Below are 21,203 nucleotides of genomic sequence, written 5' to 3'. Positions count from 1 at the left end.
TAAATTAAATAATAATACGACTTAAAATCATAGAAAAGGGAATTGGCTTTGCCTAATTTTTTTTTTAAAAAAAGCAGGAGGCTTGCCAAGTGGCTAACAATGGAAAATGGAATTGCAGAGGGATGACATTTAATATGTTTTACAGAGTGCAAGGCAACGACGCTTCTCCCTTACACGGACTACAAAACACAAGTGTTTCATTAATTTTATAACTAAAAAGCTGCGTTCCCACAGCCGCTTTGAAACTGAAACCGCGTTGAAAAAATGGTAAAGCAAAGCAAGTATCTTCCATTTCACACTAACCCCCCCGCCCATGACATGATCTACAGCTATCTGACGATGACCCAATTCTATAATATCTGTATTACCTATAATATAATTTTTGGTAACTAAATTTCACAACTGCTTTCTTTTATCTAATTTAATACTTAAATTTATTAGTTAGATCTATTTTAATTTTTAAAATTAGATTTCGTCAAGATTTGATGATATAATCAGTGTTTTTTTTGACAAATATATAATCAGGGTTACTGGAACATAATTAGGTTGATTAGCTGGACCGAAATATTGCAATTTGAATAAACAGATTGAATCGAAAACTACTTGAAATTGGTAAAGTTGAAAAAAAAAGCTAGAACAAAAATAGACAGTTAAATATATTGAATTGATTTAATCTTTTTAAAAAAATTTTTATGAATTTTTTAATTACTTAATTACTTATTGTTGGTCTAATAGTTAAATCGATCAAATTGGTTCAATTGAAAATTGGTGTTTTGATCGATTCAACTATCTGTTCATTTATTAAAATATTAGATATGACATTTTAAGATTATATTACATCATCACTGAAAAATTTATATAATTTTTAAAATTTTTAAGTGATAATGAGATATAAAATAAATCAAAATTTATATAATTTTAAAATCTCACGTCATCAAATTTTTATGTTATTCCAATCCAAAAAGAACAAAATAAACTTAATTATCAGTTAAGTGTTAAAGTGAAAAAAAAAAAAAACCAATGTGTGGCTAGATGCCAAGTTGAGGGACAAAAATTATATTATCCCTCTGTATTTATTATCGTCTTGTCTCTCTTCACTTCAAATTGCTGCTGGTCAATGACTGCTAGGACTTTGGTCTTGGTGAGTTTTCCACCCATCTGCACTCTCCAAGTTCATACATACATGCGTGTATATATATAGAGAGAGTATGCATTAAGAAAGGTAAGAATCTATGTCCTTGTTACCCTTTGGAGGAGAATGATGAAAGGTAACTTTCTCTTGCCATTAACCTTGCTCTTGTGTTTCTTGTTTTTAGAACAAAACACTGGTCTTGTTGTTTATGCTTTGAATTCTGATGGGGAAACCCTGTTGTCTTTGTTACCTCACTGGTCAGCCTTACCTTCTTCTTTAACCTCTTCATGGAATGCTTCTGATCCAAATCCATGCAAATGGGTTGGTGTTGAATGTGATTCTAAAACCCATAACGTCCTTACACTTAACCTTACAAACTTTGCCATTTCAGGCCAATTGCCACCTCAAATTGGTGCTTTACACCATTTGAACACCCTTGATTTGAGCAACAATAGGTTCTTTGGTCCAATACCCTCAGCTTTGGCCAATTGTAGTTCCCTTCAATACTTGGATTTGTCTAACAATGAACTCATTGGACCAATACCTAATACTTTCAATTCCTTGCAAAAGCTGAATTACTTGAACTTGTTTTCCAATTCCTTGAGTGGTGAAATACCAGAAACATTGTTTCATGTTACTGGTTTGGAGTACGTGTATTTGAATAATAACAACTTGAGTGGTTCAATACCTATGAATGTTGGTAACTTGAGCGAGCTTGTAGCTTTATATTTGTATGATAATGGGTTGATAGGTACCATACCAGAGTCAATAGGGAACTGTAGTGAACTACAAGAACTTCTTTTAGATGGGAACTATTTTGTTGGGGGTTTGCCTTCCAGTATTATGAATCTCCAGAACTTAATGTCTTTGTATTTGAGTCACAATAGTTTCAATGGTGAAATCCCAAGTCCTACCAAGTGTAAAAATTTGAGTGTTTTGGATTTATCATTCAATAGTTTCAATGGGGGGATACCACCAGGGTTAGCCAATTGTAGCAGCTTGACTGAGCTGGTTATTGTACATAGTAACTTAACAGGTTATATTCCTTCTTCATTAGGCTTATTAGATCAGCTTTTAAAGCTTGATCTTTCTGAAAACCATTTATATGGTGAAATCCCATTTCAGCTTGGGAAATGTAAGTCTTTGAAACAGTTATTATTGTATGATAATCAACTCAAAGGTGAAATCCCAAATGAATTAGGGATGTTAAGTGAGTTGAATGATCTTGAGTTGTTTATGAACCATTTGAGTGGTGAGATTCCTATTAGTATTTGGAGGATTCCAAGCTTAGAGTATTTACTTGTTTATAAGAACAACCTAACAGGGGAATTGCCTTTAGAGATCACTGAGTTCAAGCAATTGAAAAACATTTCGTTGTACGATAATTGTTTCTTCGGGGCCATACCTCAGAATTTGGGGATTAATGCTAGTTTACAGCAGTTGGATTTCACAAACAATATGTTCAGTGGTACAATCCCTCCATTTCTTTGCTTTGGAAAGAAGTTAACGGTGTTGAATTTGGGTCAAAATCAGCTTACCGGCAGTGTAACCGATGATATCGGAGGCTGTAAAACTCTGTGGAGATTGATCCTTAAGCAGAATAACCTCAACGGTGTGCTGCCCGAGTTTGCAGAGAATACAAATCTTGTACACATGGATATTAGTGAAAATAACATCTCCGGTCCAATTCCATCCAGCTTGGGGAACTGTAGAAATCTTACTTCTATAAATTTGTCCATGAATCGGTTCACGGGATTTATACCTTCGGAGTTAAGCAACCTAGTAGATCTTCAGACTTTGAATGTTTCTCACAACCTTTTACAAGGTTCTTTGCCATCTCAGTTGTCAAATTGTGGCAGATTGTTAGAGTTCGACGTGGGGTTTAATTCGCTGAATGGTTTGATTCCAAATGCTTTGACAAGCTGGAAACAGCTGTCAACTCTTATTCTGAGTGAAAACCGATTTACAGGTGGCATTCCGTCTTTCTTGTTGGAACTCGAAATGCTTTCGGAGCTGCAGCTCGGGGGAAATCCGTTTGGAGGTAGTATTCCTTCGTCGATTGGAGCTATGAAGAATCTGATTTATGGCTTGAATTTGAGCAGCAATGGTTTGACTGGAGAGATTCCGTCGGAGCTAAGAAATCTGTTCAAGCTGGTTAGATTGGATTTATCTAATAATAATCTAACAGGGACTTTAACAGTTCTTGATGGAATGGATTCCTTGGTTGAGGTCAATGTTTCCTACAATCACTTCAGCGGTCCAATACCGACAACAATGATGCGTTTCGTGAACTTGTCCCCATCATCTTTCCTCGGCAATCCTGGGTTATGCATTTATTGTCTTTCATCAGGTGAGGAAACTTGTCCTACAAGCAATTACCTTAATCCTTGTAATGAAATGAAAAATCAAAGGGGCCTTACCAAATTGCAAGTTGCAATGATAGCCCTCGGTTCGTCTCTACTCGTTGTGGCACTCCTAGTTGTGGCTTCGACATTCATTTTCTGCAGGATAAAAAAGCAAGAACATGAGATCTGTGTCGAAGAAGGCGCATCGACCTTATTGAACAAAGTGATGGAAGCTACCGAGAATCTAAATGAGAGGTATATTATCGGCAGAGGAGCACATGGAGTCGTTTATAGAGCATCATTGAGTCCAGGGAGTGATTTTGCTGTAAAAAAGATCAATGTAGCAAAGCATAAAGGAGGAAACCGAAGCATGGTTCGAGAGATCGAAACTATTGGGAAAGTTAAGCATCGAAACCTGGTGAGATTAGAAGATTTTTGGTTGAGAAAAGATTATGGATTACTCTTATACAGGTACATGCAAAATGGGAGCCTACATGATGTTTTACATAATAATAATGATCATACAACAAATGAGGCACAAATCCTGAAATGGAGTGCTCGGTATAGAATAGCACTAGGAACGGCTCATGGGTTGGAATATCTCCATTATGATTGTGATCCCGGTATAGTTCATCGAGACATCAAGCCGGAAAACATCCTCCTCGACTCCGATATGGAACCGCATATCTCCGATTTTGGAAGTGCTAAGCTCCTCGACGAGTCTGTGGCTTCAGAACCGTCGATGGTAGTTGCGGGCACGGTTGGACATATAGCTCCAGGTATGCATAGTAACTTTGACCTTGATTCAATTTCATTAAAAGTGTTGATTGCACCAAACATTCTCAAACTATTGTTTAGATTATAAATTGGTCCTTAAACTTAAAATGTTTTAATTGCATTAAATGTGAATTTGGGTTTAACATAGCGCATTTTTAAAACATATGGATCAAATTGTAAATATTTTATCACGGCATATCCAATTTGTTTAGGTAATTTGGTACACGTGTTCACAATTTAATCCACATATTTGAATATACTACATCTCAAGTTTTAGCTAGCGATTTAACGTTCAAACCATTCAATGAAACCAATGGAAAGTTTTCGTTTATTCAATTATGATACTTTAATTTAAATACTCAATTTGAAGACTAATTTTAAATTTTGATAATAGTTCGAGTATGTTCGGTGCAATTAACTTTTTTTTAATATAAAGATGACATTCCATGTAATGATTAAAATGGGGTTGTGTTTTTGGCAGAAAATGCATTCAGAACAACATGGAGCAAAGAAGCGGATGTGTATAGCTATGGGGTGGTTTTGCTCGAGCTGATAACCGGGAAGAGGGCATTGGATCCATCATTTATGGGGGAGACCGATATCGTGGGGTGGGTCAGATCAATTTTGAGCGGCGAAATCGAAACCGAAATCGGGAGGATCGTGGATTCGAGGATTGTGGATGAGTTGGTGGAATGGGAAGTGAGGGAGCAGGTTATTGATTTGGTTTTGGTAGCTTTGAGATGTACTGAAAAGGAGCCAAGCAGAAGACCTGCAATGAGAGATGTTGTGAGGCAGCTCTTAAACACCAAACACCCTAGAAAGTCTAAACGTCAGAGCTAATAAATTAGCTGGAAATTCTACTTTTTTGTTATCATTCTCATAATTTGAAGGGAATACTATCTACGTTTTAATTCAATAATGTCCATTAGTCTCTATCAATTGGTACAATTTTTTCCTCCTTTATTTTCTTAATTATTTCGCTTATTATTGAGGGGTTTTCACTTTTTTGGGGAGAAGTTGGCAGACTCTTCAATTTGATTTTATGAAGAGCCAGAGTGATTCAATAGAATAAGAATGCTTCATCGGGTGACTTAAAATGTGGAGTATGTGCGGCACACATCCACCTACCAAAAATATTTAAACGTTTACACTACGACATATAGAGTATACTTATAAGCAACTATGTTACCGCCACTTTGGCTCAACACTGCAGCTATGGCAATGGCCATTGTGTGATACGAGAATATGGGCAATAGATGAAAGGCATAATTAATTTGCCCTTAATTTGAGATCATTATCATTACAGATGGAAATCAATTTAGTTCAACAGAATAGAATTGGATCTAATTTAGAAATGTATAGATAAAATAAATAAATTAGGTATAAATATACCAACATAATTTTTCAAAACATTCACCTTTCATCAAACGGACTACTCAAATTGCAGTAAGTATATATATAAAAAAGGTTGAATTCATTTTATTTCGTGAGAATTTATTTCCAATAATACTTGTATAAAAGAATTACAAACATTTACAACAACTAATGAATGCAGAAAAATGAAAGGAACCCCAACTTTATGACCATGCAGGTATATTACTACATTCAACAAATGATTATAATAGCCAAAAGAAAAGAAGAGAGATCCATTACCAATTGTGTTAGCCGTCAAATGTACAAAGGTTAAAGAAATGGCTAGTAACTCCCATGTGATCTAACAGATGAGATAGATTGTGCTGAAACCGAGGCGGTGGGACTGTTTAGATCCCGCTCGGGCTCGGGTTTTGGTTTTCCACTTAATCTTTCTATTGCATCTTGACATATCTCGTCAAACCAGTCGTCATTGGGCAGCACGCTGACATACAATAACATATAAATCAGAATGCTTCAATGCCATTGCCAATACTATATATTGGCAGATCCCAAAGTCAGTACTATTATTCCCACTATTGCTCACATTTAGGATTACACGCCTTTAATTGCAGGAAAAAAAGTGATCCATAAAATTAATTGAACCAACACTATGCGCATTTATTCAGAATATACAAGCATTCTAGTTGTATAGCCTAAGGGTGAGAATAATTATGAGAAAACAACTCAATAAAAAGAAAATTAACTATCAGAGCATACCTATTTGGATCCATCCCGGTAGCAGCAAATGCAGCCATTGCTTTAGTGATTATTTCTTTGACAACTCTATGCAAATTCCTAGATAGGTAGCGACCTTGGGAAGCAAAGCCTATGACGAATTTTATATCCAAATACAGCTGCACATGTACAAAAAAAGTCCGATTTTTAACAATTGAATATATATTTAAAAACAGAAGAAGAATGATACCGAGAATACATGCCTGTCGTAATCCAAGTGGACCTAAAGGTCTTGGTCCTTCCTCAATATCATCCCAAAAGCTTTGATCTTCGGAAAGACATATGATGACAGATTCGGTGAGCCGCATCAATAGCGATGTAGCAAATCTTTCCCTTCCTACAAACATATCTGCTGCCAGGCTAGCCATCCTGTTTAGTTTTGCATAGAGTTCCTGAACGATAATGATATTGAAGAAAAAAAGCAAATAAAAAATGAGCGAACCCCTTGCTAACACCCAAAACATACTGTAAATAAAATCAAAGAATAATAGAAAAACAGGAGAATGAGCAAGCAAGAGACTAAGCATCCATTTGTGACCTCGTAGTTTTGTTTACCCAAAATCTAGTAGAAAACATGATTTTGTACAGGTGTTTACATGGAGCTTCCAAGGCTACTCCCTCATTCACTAGGATTTTGCAAATATGATACCATAAACTACAGCCATTAACAAAGCCTAATAAGAACAAAACTACAGCAAACAACAGTTTTTCCCAGCATGTGAGAACTTTCTAACCAACATACTAAAAACATTGAATAAAAGCTGCATCAAGTATGACATACAAATCAATTACTATTAATCGACAAAGATTTCAAAATCTGAAGTGTGAAATAAGAAATATAACCTTATGAACAAGGTGCTATGAGATGCTAAAAGCAAAGTTGAGTGGTAAATTAAGAAACCTGTTCAAACTAAACAAACAAGGCACCAAGAGAAAATGTATTTCATCTGAAATATATACATAAAGAATCATCAAAATCACCTGAAATATTAGAGATGGGAACCATTCCACCTCATCTGTAGTACTATCCATATTGATGTACATTTCTGCAGTAAAATGGCTATCACCCTCTTCTGTGAAAATGAGATCTAGGGCATGTTGTTGACAAAACTTATTCTTTAGTCTCTCAACTGAACTCACAAGGCGCCTCTTCCATTCTCGTTGCTCAGGATGACGGTTTTGCCTATCTGAAGTTCTTCTACATTGGTCATCCTTGTAACTAGCCAGATTTGGGGACAGCTTCATGGCTGCTCGTGGAAGAAGTTCATCTGCCAACAATGATGCATTTGCTAGCAATGCAATTTGTTGGGCCTCAGTCTCAGCCATTCGAACAATTTTATTTCCAGTATCCTCAAAATTCGTTTCTTCATCCATCAAACCCGGCAATGCTTTAATGAGCATATTTACATATGAGTCAAACACTCGAAACAAACCTTCCAGTGTTTGCCCTCCCAACTCCATGCTTAATAGTGGTCCAACATCCTCGAAGAAATCCTACAATAGGAAGTAGAATAGATGTCATAATTAATGAAAGGATTAAATCCCATTAGATGACAAAATGAACAAAGAGAGGTGCATAAAACATCAATCTACAACCCCCCGACTGTTAACCAAGTGAGATATAAAACTAGAGCTGAAATGAACTAATACACCTCAATAAAGACCAATAAATATCATATCAAAGAAAATGGCATCAAACAACATTAATTAGCAGTTCGACATATCAAATTTGAGAATACTAATTAGCCAAAACAAGAGACAGATAGGCAGGCAGTTGGGAAACACTTTGTTGAAAACAGGCAAGGAACTATATCCATGCCAAAGAATGATTGTATTGGAGGAAAAAAAATTAACAGCATAACCATTAAATAAAGCCCATTGAGACTTGTAAGACTCCTAGGCCGAAAGGACCCTTGTACCCTTGGAGAAAACATATTTAGGAGAGTGAATTTTTATTAGAAGAAATCCCAAACATTTAAAGAGAGGTAAAGACTCGTTAAAGCCACATAGGAACAAAATAAATATTCAAAAAGTAAGTTCTAAACCAGCATGATCAAATGGTTAAAAAATACATTAGGCATCAAAATGCTAACATCTTAACTGCATTTTTATGTTGCAAATTTTGATTTCCAATTATCATGTGAAGGAACCACTTCTTAGGAAAAATATTTGTTCATCCACAACAAACACAAAAGACAAAGATATATTTATGTTAAATAAAAAATGGTTCACCTGGACCATTGAATTGAATCGATGAGCACTACTCGTAAGTTTATGTTGAAATATTGTTGTATTACCAACGGATGCACTAGAGGGCCAGCCAGATTGCCTAGTACCACCTGGGGGATAGGTTAGCACCCAATCATCAGCAGCAGCCAAAGCTGCAGTGCTTTCTTCAATTCTTTTCAGATTAGCATTGAGCGCCTGCTCAACACTAGGTCTAAAGAGTTTCAAAAGCACAGGACAAAGTGCCAAGCCACGTGCTTCCAACAATGAGCAATGACCTAAAGCTATCTGAACACATTCTGCAGCAGCCCTTAGACCACCAGCAGCTGCTGAAGAAGCCAATGCATGTCTTTTAACAAGAAGGGCAAAAGCCTCTGTTTGCTTTGTAGCCCACATTACAAGCTCCGAAGTATAAGCAGGTTCCTCACCAAAAATACGCATGGAATCACTAGCAGCTTGAGCAATGGCAGAAAACACCAACTGCGAGAGAGCAGCAGTATATGCTCCTCCATATGAGGTGCTTGATGGGTGAAGGCTAAGCATGTTATATTGATATCTTTGGAAATGTGCATTAAGGAGCAAAGTATGAGCACGTGGTCCATCACCAAGCTTTTTAAGAGCTAATATTGCTGCACGAAGTTCAGCACCGTGAGTAGAGGGTTGACAAGCAGCCTCAGCAAGCTGGTCAGCCAACTTTTGCTTGCACTCTATAATGGCAGTCTCTAGAGATGCAAGTGCCTCAGAACTCAATGAATTTTTTTCCTTCCCTTCGGCTACCGCACGCTGTCCTTCATCAAGTGCTGCCAGAGCTTCATCTACTCTCTTCTCAGCTAACAAAACATCCAGGAGATCAGGGAATTGGACTGACCATTTCTCCAGATCTGAAGGCTCATTATCTTCAATATTTAAGAAGCCATTAGCTGTAGGATCTTCAGAAGCTTTAGGAGAAGACAAATCTATGTGAACTCCCTCAGCCAAACTATGAATCAATGTTGCTTGTGTTGACAGCAAATTTCTTATAGATGAAAGCTCTCCCTCTAAATCAGATATCTCCTTAGATGTGCTGCAGGAAAGAATACCAAATGTCTTAAAAATCCAAACCCCATTCAATTTCTACAGTGCTAGTATCCTCTAATGACTAATGTCATCAACAGTAAGCAAAGATATCAACATCCTCTCCTCCTTCCCTTCAGATGATTCCAACAAAAAGAAGTTCCATTTACAAAACCTCTCAGAGACTTTGATTTCATGGTCAGTTCCCAGCCCTTGCTGATTGGAAAATTCCAGGCCAAGGTTCAACTTCCCACCCAACATGAACCCTTAAATGTAACACCTCTAGAATTTCTATGAATGTAGCCATGTTAACTGTCTTTGTCAATGCTTCTAAAGAGATGATATACAATTCAGCATTAATTCTTCAGAAAAAAGAAGTAAATATATATATGCATGTATGTATCAACTCAAAATATCGAGTATGCAATAGGATAAGATTCCATCCTCTACATTGAAGCTCGATGGTTTACAAATGATGGGAATTTTGATAGAAGGGGATTTGGGGGAGTAACTGAATTGAGAACCAAAGAAAGGATGTGCGATTACATGATTTTGTGTTAGGCGGGAAAGACGTTTTTCTTGTTCACAAGATCTAGCTAACTGAATCCTTAATTGAAACAAGAGAAGCAATAACTAAATGAAATTGGATCAAATAAGCAGTAATTTATATGAGAGCACTACAACAATAACTATTGTACTAGGTAGAGCAGAGGAAATGCCGAAATGATCTCCTTTCTTTCTTTTTTCTTCTAGTTTCAATAAACAAATAAAAGTAAATTGCATTAGTAATTAATTTGATTTAGCAACAACAAAGAGTATAATAGAGCAGAGTTGAGGAAAGCTAAAACATCTCACCGTATAAAGGCGGGGTAATTAGCATACACACTTTTACGCATTTCTTCAGCAGAAGCTCTCTTCAAATCCAACAGATACGAACATAATTGTCTTATTTCCTAAAGGAAGCAACGAAACCGTTTCATCGTTGAAAAACTGAGATTCCTTTCAAGAAAAAGAAACACAGAAAATAGAAGAAAGAAACCTTGTCGTCGAGAGAACACTTGGACTGAACAAAAGCATCGGCGTCGAAATCATCGGATTTGAAAACGTTAAGGCTTTCCTCGATCTTCGCGCCGTTTTCTTTCGGCGGCGCCGTTGGTCGCGTGGATCGTCCCGTTTTCGCCTTCGCCGTCGCCATTTCCTTCTTGGTTCTTCCTTTCAGCTGAAAATCAGATCGAACGGAGCTCAAGGAATAGGTTTTGTGGGAGATGAAAGGCAAGAAATGGATGGAAGGGCAGTTTGGGAACTTCAGAAGAGTCCAGCCATGGAAGACAGTTGGTGACTTGGGTGGAAAGCAGATAGGCAGCAGGTAGCCGCGGTTCCAAAGAAAGCCAAATAATAATAATTCTTTTTTATTTCTTGATAATAATAATCTTCATTATTAGAAGACATTTTCTCATTTCTGTAACGAATGATCAAATATTTTAAAAATTAATTAATAATTTAACTTGTCTAACAACCTTATTAATTTTTTAAGCGATAATATTACATTCGGTACCTATACTTTACGAAATGTTTAATATGGTACTTATATTTTAAAAATATTCAATGTAGTACTTAAATTATCAATATATATTTTATTATGATACATTTACTTTCATAAAATATTCAATTTGATATCTGTACTTTGAAAATGTCTAGTGATACCTAAACTATCAATATGTATCGAAATGTGTTTTATTATGGTACCTAGTGTTAACACCGTTAGCATATTGTTAAACCAACCTATGAAAAATCAACCAAGCATATATGTTTAGTATTTTTTGTTTGTTTGTTTTATTTAGTTTTTCACATGATGTTATATTATTCACACAGGCTTCATGATTTGGAAAAAAAGTTTCAACGTGTCAAATCTTCATTAGTTAGTTTAGCAATTTACTAACAGTGTTATCATCGGTACCATGATAAAACACGTATTGCTAATTTAAGTATCACATTAGACATTTTATGAAAGTAAACGTACCATAATAAAATACATGTTGACAGTTTAAGTACAACATAAGATATTTTCAAAGTACATGTACCACATCGGACATTTTATGAAAGTAAATGTATCTTAATAAAATACATATTGATAATTAAAATACTGCATTAGACATTTTCAAAGTACATGTACCACATTAGATATTCTATGAAGTATAGGTACCAAATATGATATTATAACATTTTTAATAAATGATAAAATGATTGATGTTGTTTAAAGATCAAACTTGATTTTAATTTATACCATTGTATAAATTAATTTACTTAACTTATTCAACTATTGAATTAAATCGCTTAATATAACAAGTAGTTATTAACACGGGATACTTTACTATAAAAGACATCACGCAACTATGGTTAAGGGTGTGTAAATTTCAGGTAAAATTGAACTAATTCGGTTAACCGACTGAATTAACCGAAAAAATTCAGTTCGATTAATTTTTTTGAAAAAATTTCGATTTGATTAACGGTTAAGGGTTTAAAAGGGTCGATTAATTTGATTAATGATAATTCGAGTCAGTTAACCGATTACACACCCTTAACTATGGTTGACTAATAAATTAGTCTCGAAGTATATGATATAAAAACAAATAAGAAAGATATAAACAAGAAAATAAAAAATAATGTTACTTCAAATGTAACTGCTTTGAGACATGTAGAATACTTTAGTTAACTAATAAAATAAGATGGCCACAAAAATGAAATTTATTTGCTAGAATTTTAACTCATTAAAAATCAAAATTTTTTAAAGTTTTGGGTAAATTATATCTAAGGTAATTAGATTATTAGTATCTTTATGTTTTGGTCACTTAACTTCAAACAGTTATGAAATAGTCATTAAATTATATAAAAGTTCTCATTTAAGTCATTGGACTATTAAAATCAATGGTGTACCTAGGGGTTGGTAGGGGCCCCGAGAAAATCGTCCATTTAGGTCCTTTGGAAAATTTAAAATTTAAAATTTAAAATTAGTAAAGATAAAATTACGTTTTGACCCCTTAAAAATGATAAAAAGTTAATTTAATCTTTTAAAAATTATAAAGATATAGGCTATTAAAAATTACAATTTAATTTTGGCCCATCTAAAATTTTTTTTTGGCTTCACCCCTAATTAAAATTGTTGTTGTATGACATTCTTTATTTGCACTGCTTATACTAATCGAAAGCTTTGTTTTCTTTCTCTTCTACATTTCAATTCTTTTTCATGAAGCAACTTTCGACCTTACGAATTTGCAAACTAAAATTCAAATAAATTTATTTTTTGATCTTCAACACTGACCGTCAAATCGATTTGAATTTAAAATATGTTCTTCAAGTACAATCTACTATATCAATTATCATTTGAAACTCGTTAATTAAATTTAAAAGAAAAATTTAATAATTTAAATAAAAATTTTAAAATAATTCAATGATAATTTTATAATTTTTTGAAACTGAACACAAAATTTAAATTTAGTAATAGTTTAGTCACCGGATATTTAACCATATTACAGAGAAAATGAAATTCAAATCAATAAAAAAGAACACAAAATGGAAGCTTGAGTGCAAGTGAAAAGCGAGGGAGAAAGCAAAAGATTCAAAGATTTGCAGCATATGATATGATATAGTTGAAAATTTTAAGCACAATTTTAGATGCAACTGCAAGAGAGGTTAGTGTTGGAATCGAGATAAGTATGAGGGTTTCTATAGGAAGCTATAACACTCCGTTATCTTTTGTGACGCCTATTTGCTCGAGACCAAGCGGCGGAGGCCTGATTTCAATCAGCTCACCGTCACACTCACCGCCGGCTCTTCGCCTATCCTCGTTTCCAGGTCAGTTTCGATTCCATTTAATATTACAAAAATCATGCAAGCTAGTACTGTGTTTTAGTGTAGTTTTGTGATTTCTGAATTTCAGGTCTAAGATTTTGCGGTGGAAGGAAGATTTCAGTTGGAGCTAGAGCAGGGGTGAATGGAGCTTCGGAGACGACGTCGTTTGAACCTTACTTGGAAGAAATGGATGTCGTCACGTTTCTTGATCCTCCTAACTATTTGATTCCTTTGGATCCTGGTTCTTATAATCCAGCTGCCTATCTCTGGTTTAGCTCTTTTCATTTTACATTTTTTCTTGCTTTTTGTTTGTTTCTTTAGTTATATTATAGGATTTGTAATGGAAATCATGTTCTCTTCTTCTTCAGGAAAAAAATTGAAGACATACCAGAGGAAAGACGTCATCGATTGCTGCAATTACTTAATCCGAGGTTACTTTTCTTCCCTAGTTTAATATTGGTAAAAAAGACCTCTCCAGTCGCTCCCAATTTCAAAATTGAGCAAATTGATTCCTGTCAAAGAAATTGAAGCAATTTAATAGCTGTTAATTTTTTGAAGGGGAGCAACTAAGTACAATTAATGACTGTGTTAATGTTTTCTGTCAATTGTATATAATTTTGATTGATATAATAACAAATTTAGCCTTGGATGATTACATATTTTTCCATTTTAGCCTTAATTTTAAAAAATTCAATAAAATCAACCTCAACATTTACACAGATGTTGCGTGATAAATTTGTTAAATTAAGACCAAATTGATAGAATGCGTAATCTTTGAGGGCTAAAATTATTATACCAATTATAATCAAGTACGATTGATGGAAAACATCAAATTCGTAATTAATTGTCATTAGTTGCTCACTTTCGAAATTGACAAGGATTAAATTGCTTTGATTTTTTTAGAGGGACTAATTTGCTCAATTTCGAAATTGATAGTGACTGGAGAGGTCTTTTACCTTTAATATCAGTTGAAAAGTGCTTTTGAAAAGCACATAGCATCTAGCTTTTTTGTTTGGTTCTATTGCCTTGCTTCTACTTTAGCATACTTGAAAAGTATTTTTGGAAAGCACCTAACATCCGGCTTCTTTGTTTGGTTCTGTAATTGGATGGCAAAAGTATTTTATTTAGCATTGCTTCTAGTATAACATTGTTGTTGAGGCTGAATGTTTGGTTTTATAATTGGATGGCAAAAGTGTTGGTAAAAGTATCATGGAAGCCCCTGTACTAGTAGTTAGATTGCATTCTGTCCCCTCTACTAAAAAAATGGGCAAATAGTCCCCTATATATTAGATCAAAGAGCAAATTGGTCCTATTTATTAAAAAATCCATCCCTTTGTACTGATAAAAATTGGCATGGTTAACAAAATAACTAGACATAGTGACACATGGCATGTCACATGTAGCTTATGCTGATGTACATGAACTGGTTTTTAATAATAGAAATGGATGAATTTTTTAACAGAAGGATCAATTTTTTTTTATCTAACATACAGAAACTAATTTGTCCATTTTTGTAGTAGAGGGGGTAAAATGCAATCCGACTCCAATACAAGGGTCTCCATGGTATTTTTACCCAAAAGTGCTTTATTTAGCATTGATTCTAGTTTAGCATTGTTGTTGTGGTTAAAAATTGCTTTTGAAAAGCATCTAAGAGACAGCTTCTTGCTTTGGTTTCAAACGCACTTTCGATGTTTTGAATGACAAAAATCCTTTGTTTAACATTGCTTTTTCTGTCAAAAAGTACTTTTGGACGGTCAGAAATAATGCTAAACGCATACCATTGTTGCATTTCTAAGCCTGCATAACTAAAAGATGCATTACATTGGGAGATAGGATACTGAAACAAGTAGAAAACTGTAAAATTAGTTTAATTCAAGTGCTTCCGGAAATCAATTCTACATTTATGAGTATGCGATGCAGGCTTATTTCAATAGCTTGGGAGATAGCTGGCACACGATACCATGACCCAAAGTTTGTCAAGAAAACTGATTCCAACATTCGTTTTAATAAAGACGCTGCAATTCCGTTTCATGTCTATAACTGCAGAACCAGTGGAGGTAATTTATTTGAGTTATTGCCAACAACTTGGCAATTGGTATCACTTAATTCCTTTGCATTTATTTTCTGAGATTATGCTTAGAATTTTTCAATATTTAGAGTTTACATGTTGCTTGCTGCCTCTAATAATGTGCATATATGTTGTTTCTGTTATGTGCTGGATATTCTTGTGAACTTCTCTTCTTTCTTTGTTAAAAATAAATAAATGTTAACTGTAGGTTAGTTTCGAAAGATTTAATAATGTGCTTCTCTCTACTAGGTCCATTTCTTATTGCTTGGTTGAAATTCTTCAAGAAGGTTAGTTCTACATTAATATGATGAAGCTAGTCATTCTTTATTCCTCATATTTTTTACTCTCCCTCTGTAATTAACTATTTGAGTTGGCTGATTCTCTTCTCAGACTATATTTTATGGCAATAATGGGAAGACATATGGCCGTTTTTCCAGTAAGTATGTTTATCTCTGCTGGCATATGCTCTACTTTGGGTTGATTAGCAGGGTTAATCTAGTGTATAAGCCATTTCATATTAGTAATTTCACCCTCAGCTACAAAGGTTCTTGTTATGATTATTTCAAGGAAGATGAAGAAGACTGGATTAGATTCTTTACTTGATTGATGCTTTGACGGTTGATGGCTATGTTTGAACTAATTTTAGTGAATACTTGACCATTTATTTAGAAATAGAAGTAGATATAATGTCAGATATTGGACATTAAAGTAGAGCATAAATAAAATTGTTGTTTGCTTTCTACTCTGTTTCACAGCCAATTTGCAAGAGCTAAGCAACTGAGTAACTCAAATTAATGATAATAGAAGGGAAATTACTACCTAATGAAAGCTTATACCTGGGAGAGTTTGGTTAATTAATGGTTATCTCTAAATGGTTAGAAAAAAATCATTTTGTTAAATAAGGAGAAATAATGAAATAGAATTTCTTGATCCATGATGCCATTGCCATTACATTGAAGAAATTTTAGTTCTGTTGCTTTTGCATACTCAAATGTGCTTCATGTGCTTTTTGATATTTAAATAAAGGTACTAACAAGGAAAAAAAAAGATAAGTACATATTGGTTGGTTTAGTCCATCGTTTCAATTGGCTACTATTGATACACAAATTTCTATCAATGCATCTTTAAATTTGAATTCAGTCAAGTAAAATTTTCTTTTTTCTCTTTTTACTATTATTTCTTAGGTGGATCAATTGTGGCTCAGTTTGCAAATCAGTTATGCCCCTTGTATTTTGAGGTGACTCAAATGAAAGAAGTAATGTCAACTGAACAGCCCTGTGATTTGGCATATGAGTTCGGGGATGGCCTCTTCGATCTCGATGAATTTCCAAGTGGCTTCCCAAAGCCAGGTGAAGTTATTAATTTATTAATAATTGCTAATTATGAGGTATAATGATAATTTAGTCTTCAATATTACATCTTTTGTTAATTTGACTTGTATATATTTTTTTGAGTTAGATTTGATCCTCAACCATTTAAAAAGAGCCCAATTGTTTTTTTTAAATGAAATGTTGTTTAAAACATTAATTTTTTAACAATGTTAGCATGAGAACCCTATGTGCCAGTTCACTTGTACTTAATGTTGATATGGCAATAATATTCAAAAATAAAAAATTTCAAAAAAAAACATAAAAATTCAAAAAATTAGCATGAAGTACTCGTTATTTTCATGTGACCTATTATGTTTAAAAATATAATGTTTTAGTTAGCATTTTCATTAAATAACAATTCAATTCTTTTTGAAAAGTTGACTGTCAAGTTCGACTCTTTTTAAAATGTTAAAAGTTAAATTTAACTAAAAGTAATAATGATCAAATTAACAAAAAAAATGTAAACTATAAAGGTTAAATATATCCTTATGCCTTTTTAAAAAAGAAAACATTAGTAATATAATTGTAGTTTTGCAGTGAAACATCCATATCCGTTCAGTGATGAGGTTGTGATATACATCCGGCATATGGGACCTGGTGTTTTGGTAGGGCAGGCGTGGCAGGAAGGTAAAGAATTAGACCAAGTGCCACAAAAGTTATGCGGGGAGATTTTGATGGTAAAAGAATACAATCCTTTGGAAAATTAGGTAAAACACTCATTTGGTTTTGATTTTTTATTATATGAAGTGCATAAATCCTATGTGTAGGTTGTAGAGGAGAATGCAAAGGGGCAGGTAGGGGCTCAAAATAAAAATTTGCATATTAATTTCCTTAAAAATTATTATATTATTTATATATGCTAAAGTTGCACTTTAGCCTTAAAATGAAAAAAAAAATTGTAATATTAGAAAATATTAGAATAAAACAGATATTACAATAAAATTTATAACTTTTTTCTTTTATTGAAATTTATTTTATTACTATTTAAATATTTATTGCAATTTCTCTCAATAAACTAAATAGCTGTAGCCAAAGTCAAAGGAACTTGTAATATGCCAATTAAAATATCAAATTGTCCAAGTGATTCTAAATTATTGATTGCACAAATTGGTGTATTGTTCTATTATTTTCTGTTGTAGCTTTCCTTCTTTTTGTAATTTTGAAAATATGGCTATAATAATAACTGTATACTACAGTTTTAAAAGTTGAATTTATAAAGGAAATTTTTTAGTTGCAATAGTGTTTTTCTAACATTTCAAAATAAGCGTTAAGAATCTATCATATACTCACACATTAACTTTTTATTTTATTTTATGTTTTCATGTTTTCTTACATATTCTAAAAATGTAAGTTTTAGATACCAATTTCGATTTTTTTTTCCTAAGAAAAGGGACATCACAAGATTTAAATTATTACAACTCAAAACAAACATTTCATTTGAACATCTTGAGGGAGTGCTCACTCCTTGGATCACTGAAACAAGTTAAGGCAATTTCTATATTTATGATGCTAGCAATTTATTTAATTATGTTTATGAATTGTGTAATTATGTGGATGACATCTAGCCTTATTAATTAAGATCATATCATGTAGGGAAATATATTTGGAGAATTGGATCGGACCAGATCACTTTTATCTAATTCATTGGATCGTGAATTTTGGATTGGATTGAAACTTTGTATTCTTAACTGCCAAGAATCCATGTTTACATTATTTACTAGTATTCTATTGTATTAGGCTTGTTTCATTGTTGTTTAATAATGATTGATATAGATATTCTTATGTTAGCAATTCTCGATATATTTCTACATAATTAAGAGAATTGTATAAATTAATGTATTGAGAGATTTAACATTTAGTCTATTCTAGTGAGGAACTTTACTTTGCGAGTGCATTTTGATAGTAAAATCGTTTGTGTTGTGATTTTACTTGAGTTCATGATGATGAATTTAGTGGTGAAAGTATTGATCTTCAAAGTGCAAAGGTAATTAAATTTTCACGGGTGTGTGATAGATTTAGGATCACTTATTGCTAGTGTTGAAGATAGTAAATATTTCTTATTGAGCTAGACTTCGTAGACGTAGGGAAATTAATCTGTGTCTTGTAAAACTTTGCAAAAGGAAACATCACTAATAATATATACACGCCAATCAGTGTTGAAGACATCAAAAAAATGGCATGGCCTTTTGTGTTTATATGGTTCGGTTTCCTTACATCTGCAAAGCCTAACTTGGTGAGTAAATCCACTACCTTTTTTACCAATACAACTAGTGAATAATGTCCTAACACTCTCGATATAAGAGCCTCACTTTTGTACCTAAAGATTAGATCACTTATCTCTAAATTATCTCCTTCAGAGTTTAGGGTATAAACTCAAATTGTTTACTCTCAAATGCTCTCACAAAAATATGTGCTTTTGTGAACAATAAAGTGTTCTCTCCACCCTGTACAAAGCCTATACAAGCCTCTCAATATATAGAAGCTTTAGAGACTTGCTAACAAACTAGACATTTATTACAATCCAACTCCTTACCTATAAAATAGCAAAATACAATATATTAATAAAAACTAATGTAATTTGGACTGTTGGAGATTCATTCTTCAATGGTATGTTCAATGTAATCTTGAATTGTTCTTCACAATCTAAGGTATTCAATTGCTTGATCTGAATCAATCCAACCATGAAAGAAAGATGCTTAAAAATTATTGGTCTTCAAAGTTTAGCTTGCATATATCCAGAATATCAATACTATTTAAAGCTCGAAGATTTTGTTTTAATAAATTGTCAACTCCAAATATGATAAGTAACATTATGTTGCAGTAATGATGGAAGTGGCCACATCTAATTGGCACTTAATAGGCTATTTCAAAAACTTGCCTCAACACATTAATTTTTGCACAATTTTTTTTTTAAATTCTCAACAGAGGAACATTTTTGTCAATTGAAAATAAAAATACAAAGTCTAATTAGGAGAAAGAAATTGTTAAAAACAAAATTAAACTGCTCTCGCTCTAAAAATAAAAAGTAAAATAACCAGCTTAAAAGAAAAACGTAAGAAACATCACTCAAAAAAATCTTCGAGCACAATAAAACACATAGGTTTAAACACAGACTCATCATTGGCTTTAAACATTGATGGTGATTCACACTAACTTTGGTAAGTGCATTCTGAAACCATTAGCATGCTTTAAAACTTAGTAATATAAGATATACACGTCAATCAATAATGTTAAAAACTTTCAAAAATAACATAGTCTTTTGTATTTATTTTAGACTAGAAATACGACAACCGTAGAATCTAAGTCTACAACCATATTTGGTGAAGTAAGAAAATCATATTCAACATTTTCAATGCATAAATGATAGCATAAACGATTTCATTATCCAAAATAGGTATTGGACGTAAAAGGAGTACCAAAATCTCACTTTTATTATTCCTTAGAACCCCTCCAAACCCAACTACTCTCGACCTTCCTTTTGAAGTGCTATCCACGTTTAACTTACAGTTGAGGATGCCACCAATCAACCATGTACCATCTCACATTAGAAAACTTAAAGGACACACACTGCATTGGATCATCCGACCAAGTTTGCTCAAGGAAAAAAGTTGTAGAGGACTGGATTTAAAAAAAAGGTGTGTGGTACAATCAATATCCTATTTGATTTAATGGAAGAATGATTAAAATAAGAATAATTCTTAACATGAGTGTTAAATTTTTTTTTTTAAAAAAAGAAATTTACGGAAGAGTGACTAAAACAATAATAAATTTTTAACAATAGTGCTAAATTTGAAAAAAAGATATAGAAAGACCGGTTATGGATAGTTTATCCTTATATTTATAATAGAGCTAAGGGCGTTCATAGTTCGGTTAAATCCGAATTAATCGATCGAACTGTTCTAATTTAGTTAATTGGACGGTGGCCGGATTTAATTCGATCGGAGGTCGGTTAATAATTTTTTAAAATTTAGATTATCTATTAATTCGGTTCAAAATCGAGTAATTAACTGAAATAAATAATATATTATATATAATATATTTTTTGTATTAGCAATATATTTTTTGAACTATTACTTTTTATATTAATCAAAATAAACAATATATATATTATATTTTTTATATTTTATACTTATTTTAATAAAAAAATAAATATATATAAATTTCGGTAACTAATTGAATTAATCAAAATATTTCAATTCTTTTTATATATTTAAAAAAATTATTTAATTAATTCT

At 33.1% G+C, this 21,203-nt stretch overlaps 3 protein-coding genes across 3 annotated transcripts; 2 read left to right on the top strand and 1 right to left on the bottom strand.

Moving 5' to 3' along the window:
- The first annotated feature begins 1,024 nt into the window (after positions 1-1,024).
- Positions 1,025-5,879, top strand: LOC107930373 (receptor-like protein kinase). Its single transcript, XM_016862006.2, has 2 exons — positions 1,025-4,256; positions 4,736-5,879. Exons 1-2 carry the CDS (start codon positions 1,259-1,261, stop codon positions 5,092-5,094), a joined length of 3,357 nt encoding a protein of 1,118 aa, XP_016717495.2. The 5' UTR covers positions 1,025-1,258; the 3' UTR covers positions 5,095-5,879.
- On the bottom strand, positions 5,712-11,092 carry LOC107930374 (exocyst complex component EXO84B). Its single transcript, XM_016862007.2, has 7 exons — positions 10,721-11,092; positions 10,537-10,634; positions 8,635-9,691; positions 7,384-7,896; positions 6,606-6,794; positions 6,385-6,521; positions 5,712-6,109 (listed from the first exon to the last, which is right to left on the bottom strand). Exons 1-7 carry the CDS (start codon positions 10,874-10,876, stop codon positions 5,950-5,952), a joined length of 2,310 nt encoding a protein of 769 aa, XP_016717496.2. The 5' UTR covers positions 10,877-11,092; the 3' UTR covers positions 5,712-5,949.
- Positions 11,093-13,150: 2,058 nt separating this feature from the next.
- On the top strand, positions 13,151-18,852 carry LOC107930307 (uncharacterized). The gene is made up of 9 exons (XM_041102633.1): positions 13,151-13,533; positions 13,619-13,799; positions 13,899-13,961; positions 15,451-15,587; positions 15,848-15,885; positions 15,989-16,034; positions 16,783-16,947; positions 17,506-17,675; positions 18,562-18,852. The coding sequence occupies exons 1-8, from the start codon at positions 13,395-13,397 to the stop codon at positions 17,673-17,675; spliced, it is 939 nt and encodes a 312-aa protein (XP_040958567.1). The 5' UTR covers positions 13,151-13,394; the 3' UTR covers positions 18,562-18,852.
- The last annotated feature ends 2,351 nt before the right edge of the window (positions 18,853-21,203 follow it).

Source organism: Gossypium hirsutum, chromosome D10 (assembly GCF_007990345.1).
Source record: "Gossypium hirsutum isolate 1008001.06 chromosome D10, Gossypium_hirsutum_v2.1, whole genome shotgun sequence".
NCBI lineage: Eukaryota > Viridiplantae > Streptophyta > Magnoliopsida > Malvales > Malvaceae > Gossypium > Gossypium hirsutum.
The sequence above is the reverse complement of the archived record's forward strand: the minus strand, read 5'-3'. Positions and strand labels throughout refer to the sequence as shown.

Bases quoted from the DNA above. Each gene is read 5' to 3' on its own strand.
- LOC107930307 (XM_041102633.1), top strand. From the start codon at position 13,395: ATGAGGGTTTCTATAGGAAGCTATAACACTCCGTTATCTTTTGTGACG. The intron at 13,534-13,618 runs GTCAGTTTCGAT...TCTGAATTTCAG, and splicing joins TCGCCTATCCTCGTTTCCAG to GTCTAAGATTTTGCGGTGGA. The intron at 16,035-16,782 runs GTAAGTATGTTT...ATTATTTCTTAG, and splicing joins GACATATGGCCGTTTTTCCA to GTGGATCAATTGTGGCTCAG.
- LOC107930374 (XM_016862007.2), bottom strand. From the start codon at position 10,876: ATGGCGACGGCGAAGGCGAAAACGGGACGATCCACGCGACCAACGGCG. The intron at 6,795-7,383 runs GTGATTTTGATG...ATTATCGTTCAG, and splicing joins TCCCATCTCTAATATTTCAG to GAACTCTATGCAAAACTAAA. The intron at 6,522-6,605 runs GCATGTATTCTC...GTACATGTGCAG, and splicing joins GTCCACTTGGATTACGACAG to CTGTATTTGGATATAAAATT.
- LOC107930373 (XM_016862006.2), top strand. From the start codon at position 1,259: ATGATGAAAGGTAACTTTCTCTTGCCATTAACCTTGCTCTTGTGTTTC. The intron at 4,257-4,735 runs GTATGCATAGTA...TGTTTTTGGCAG, and splicing joins GGTTGGACATATAGCTCCAG to AAAATGCATTCAGAACAACA.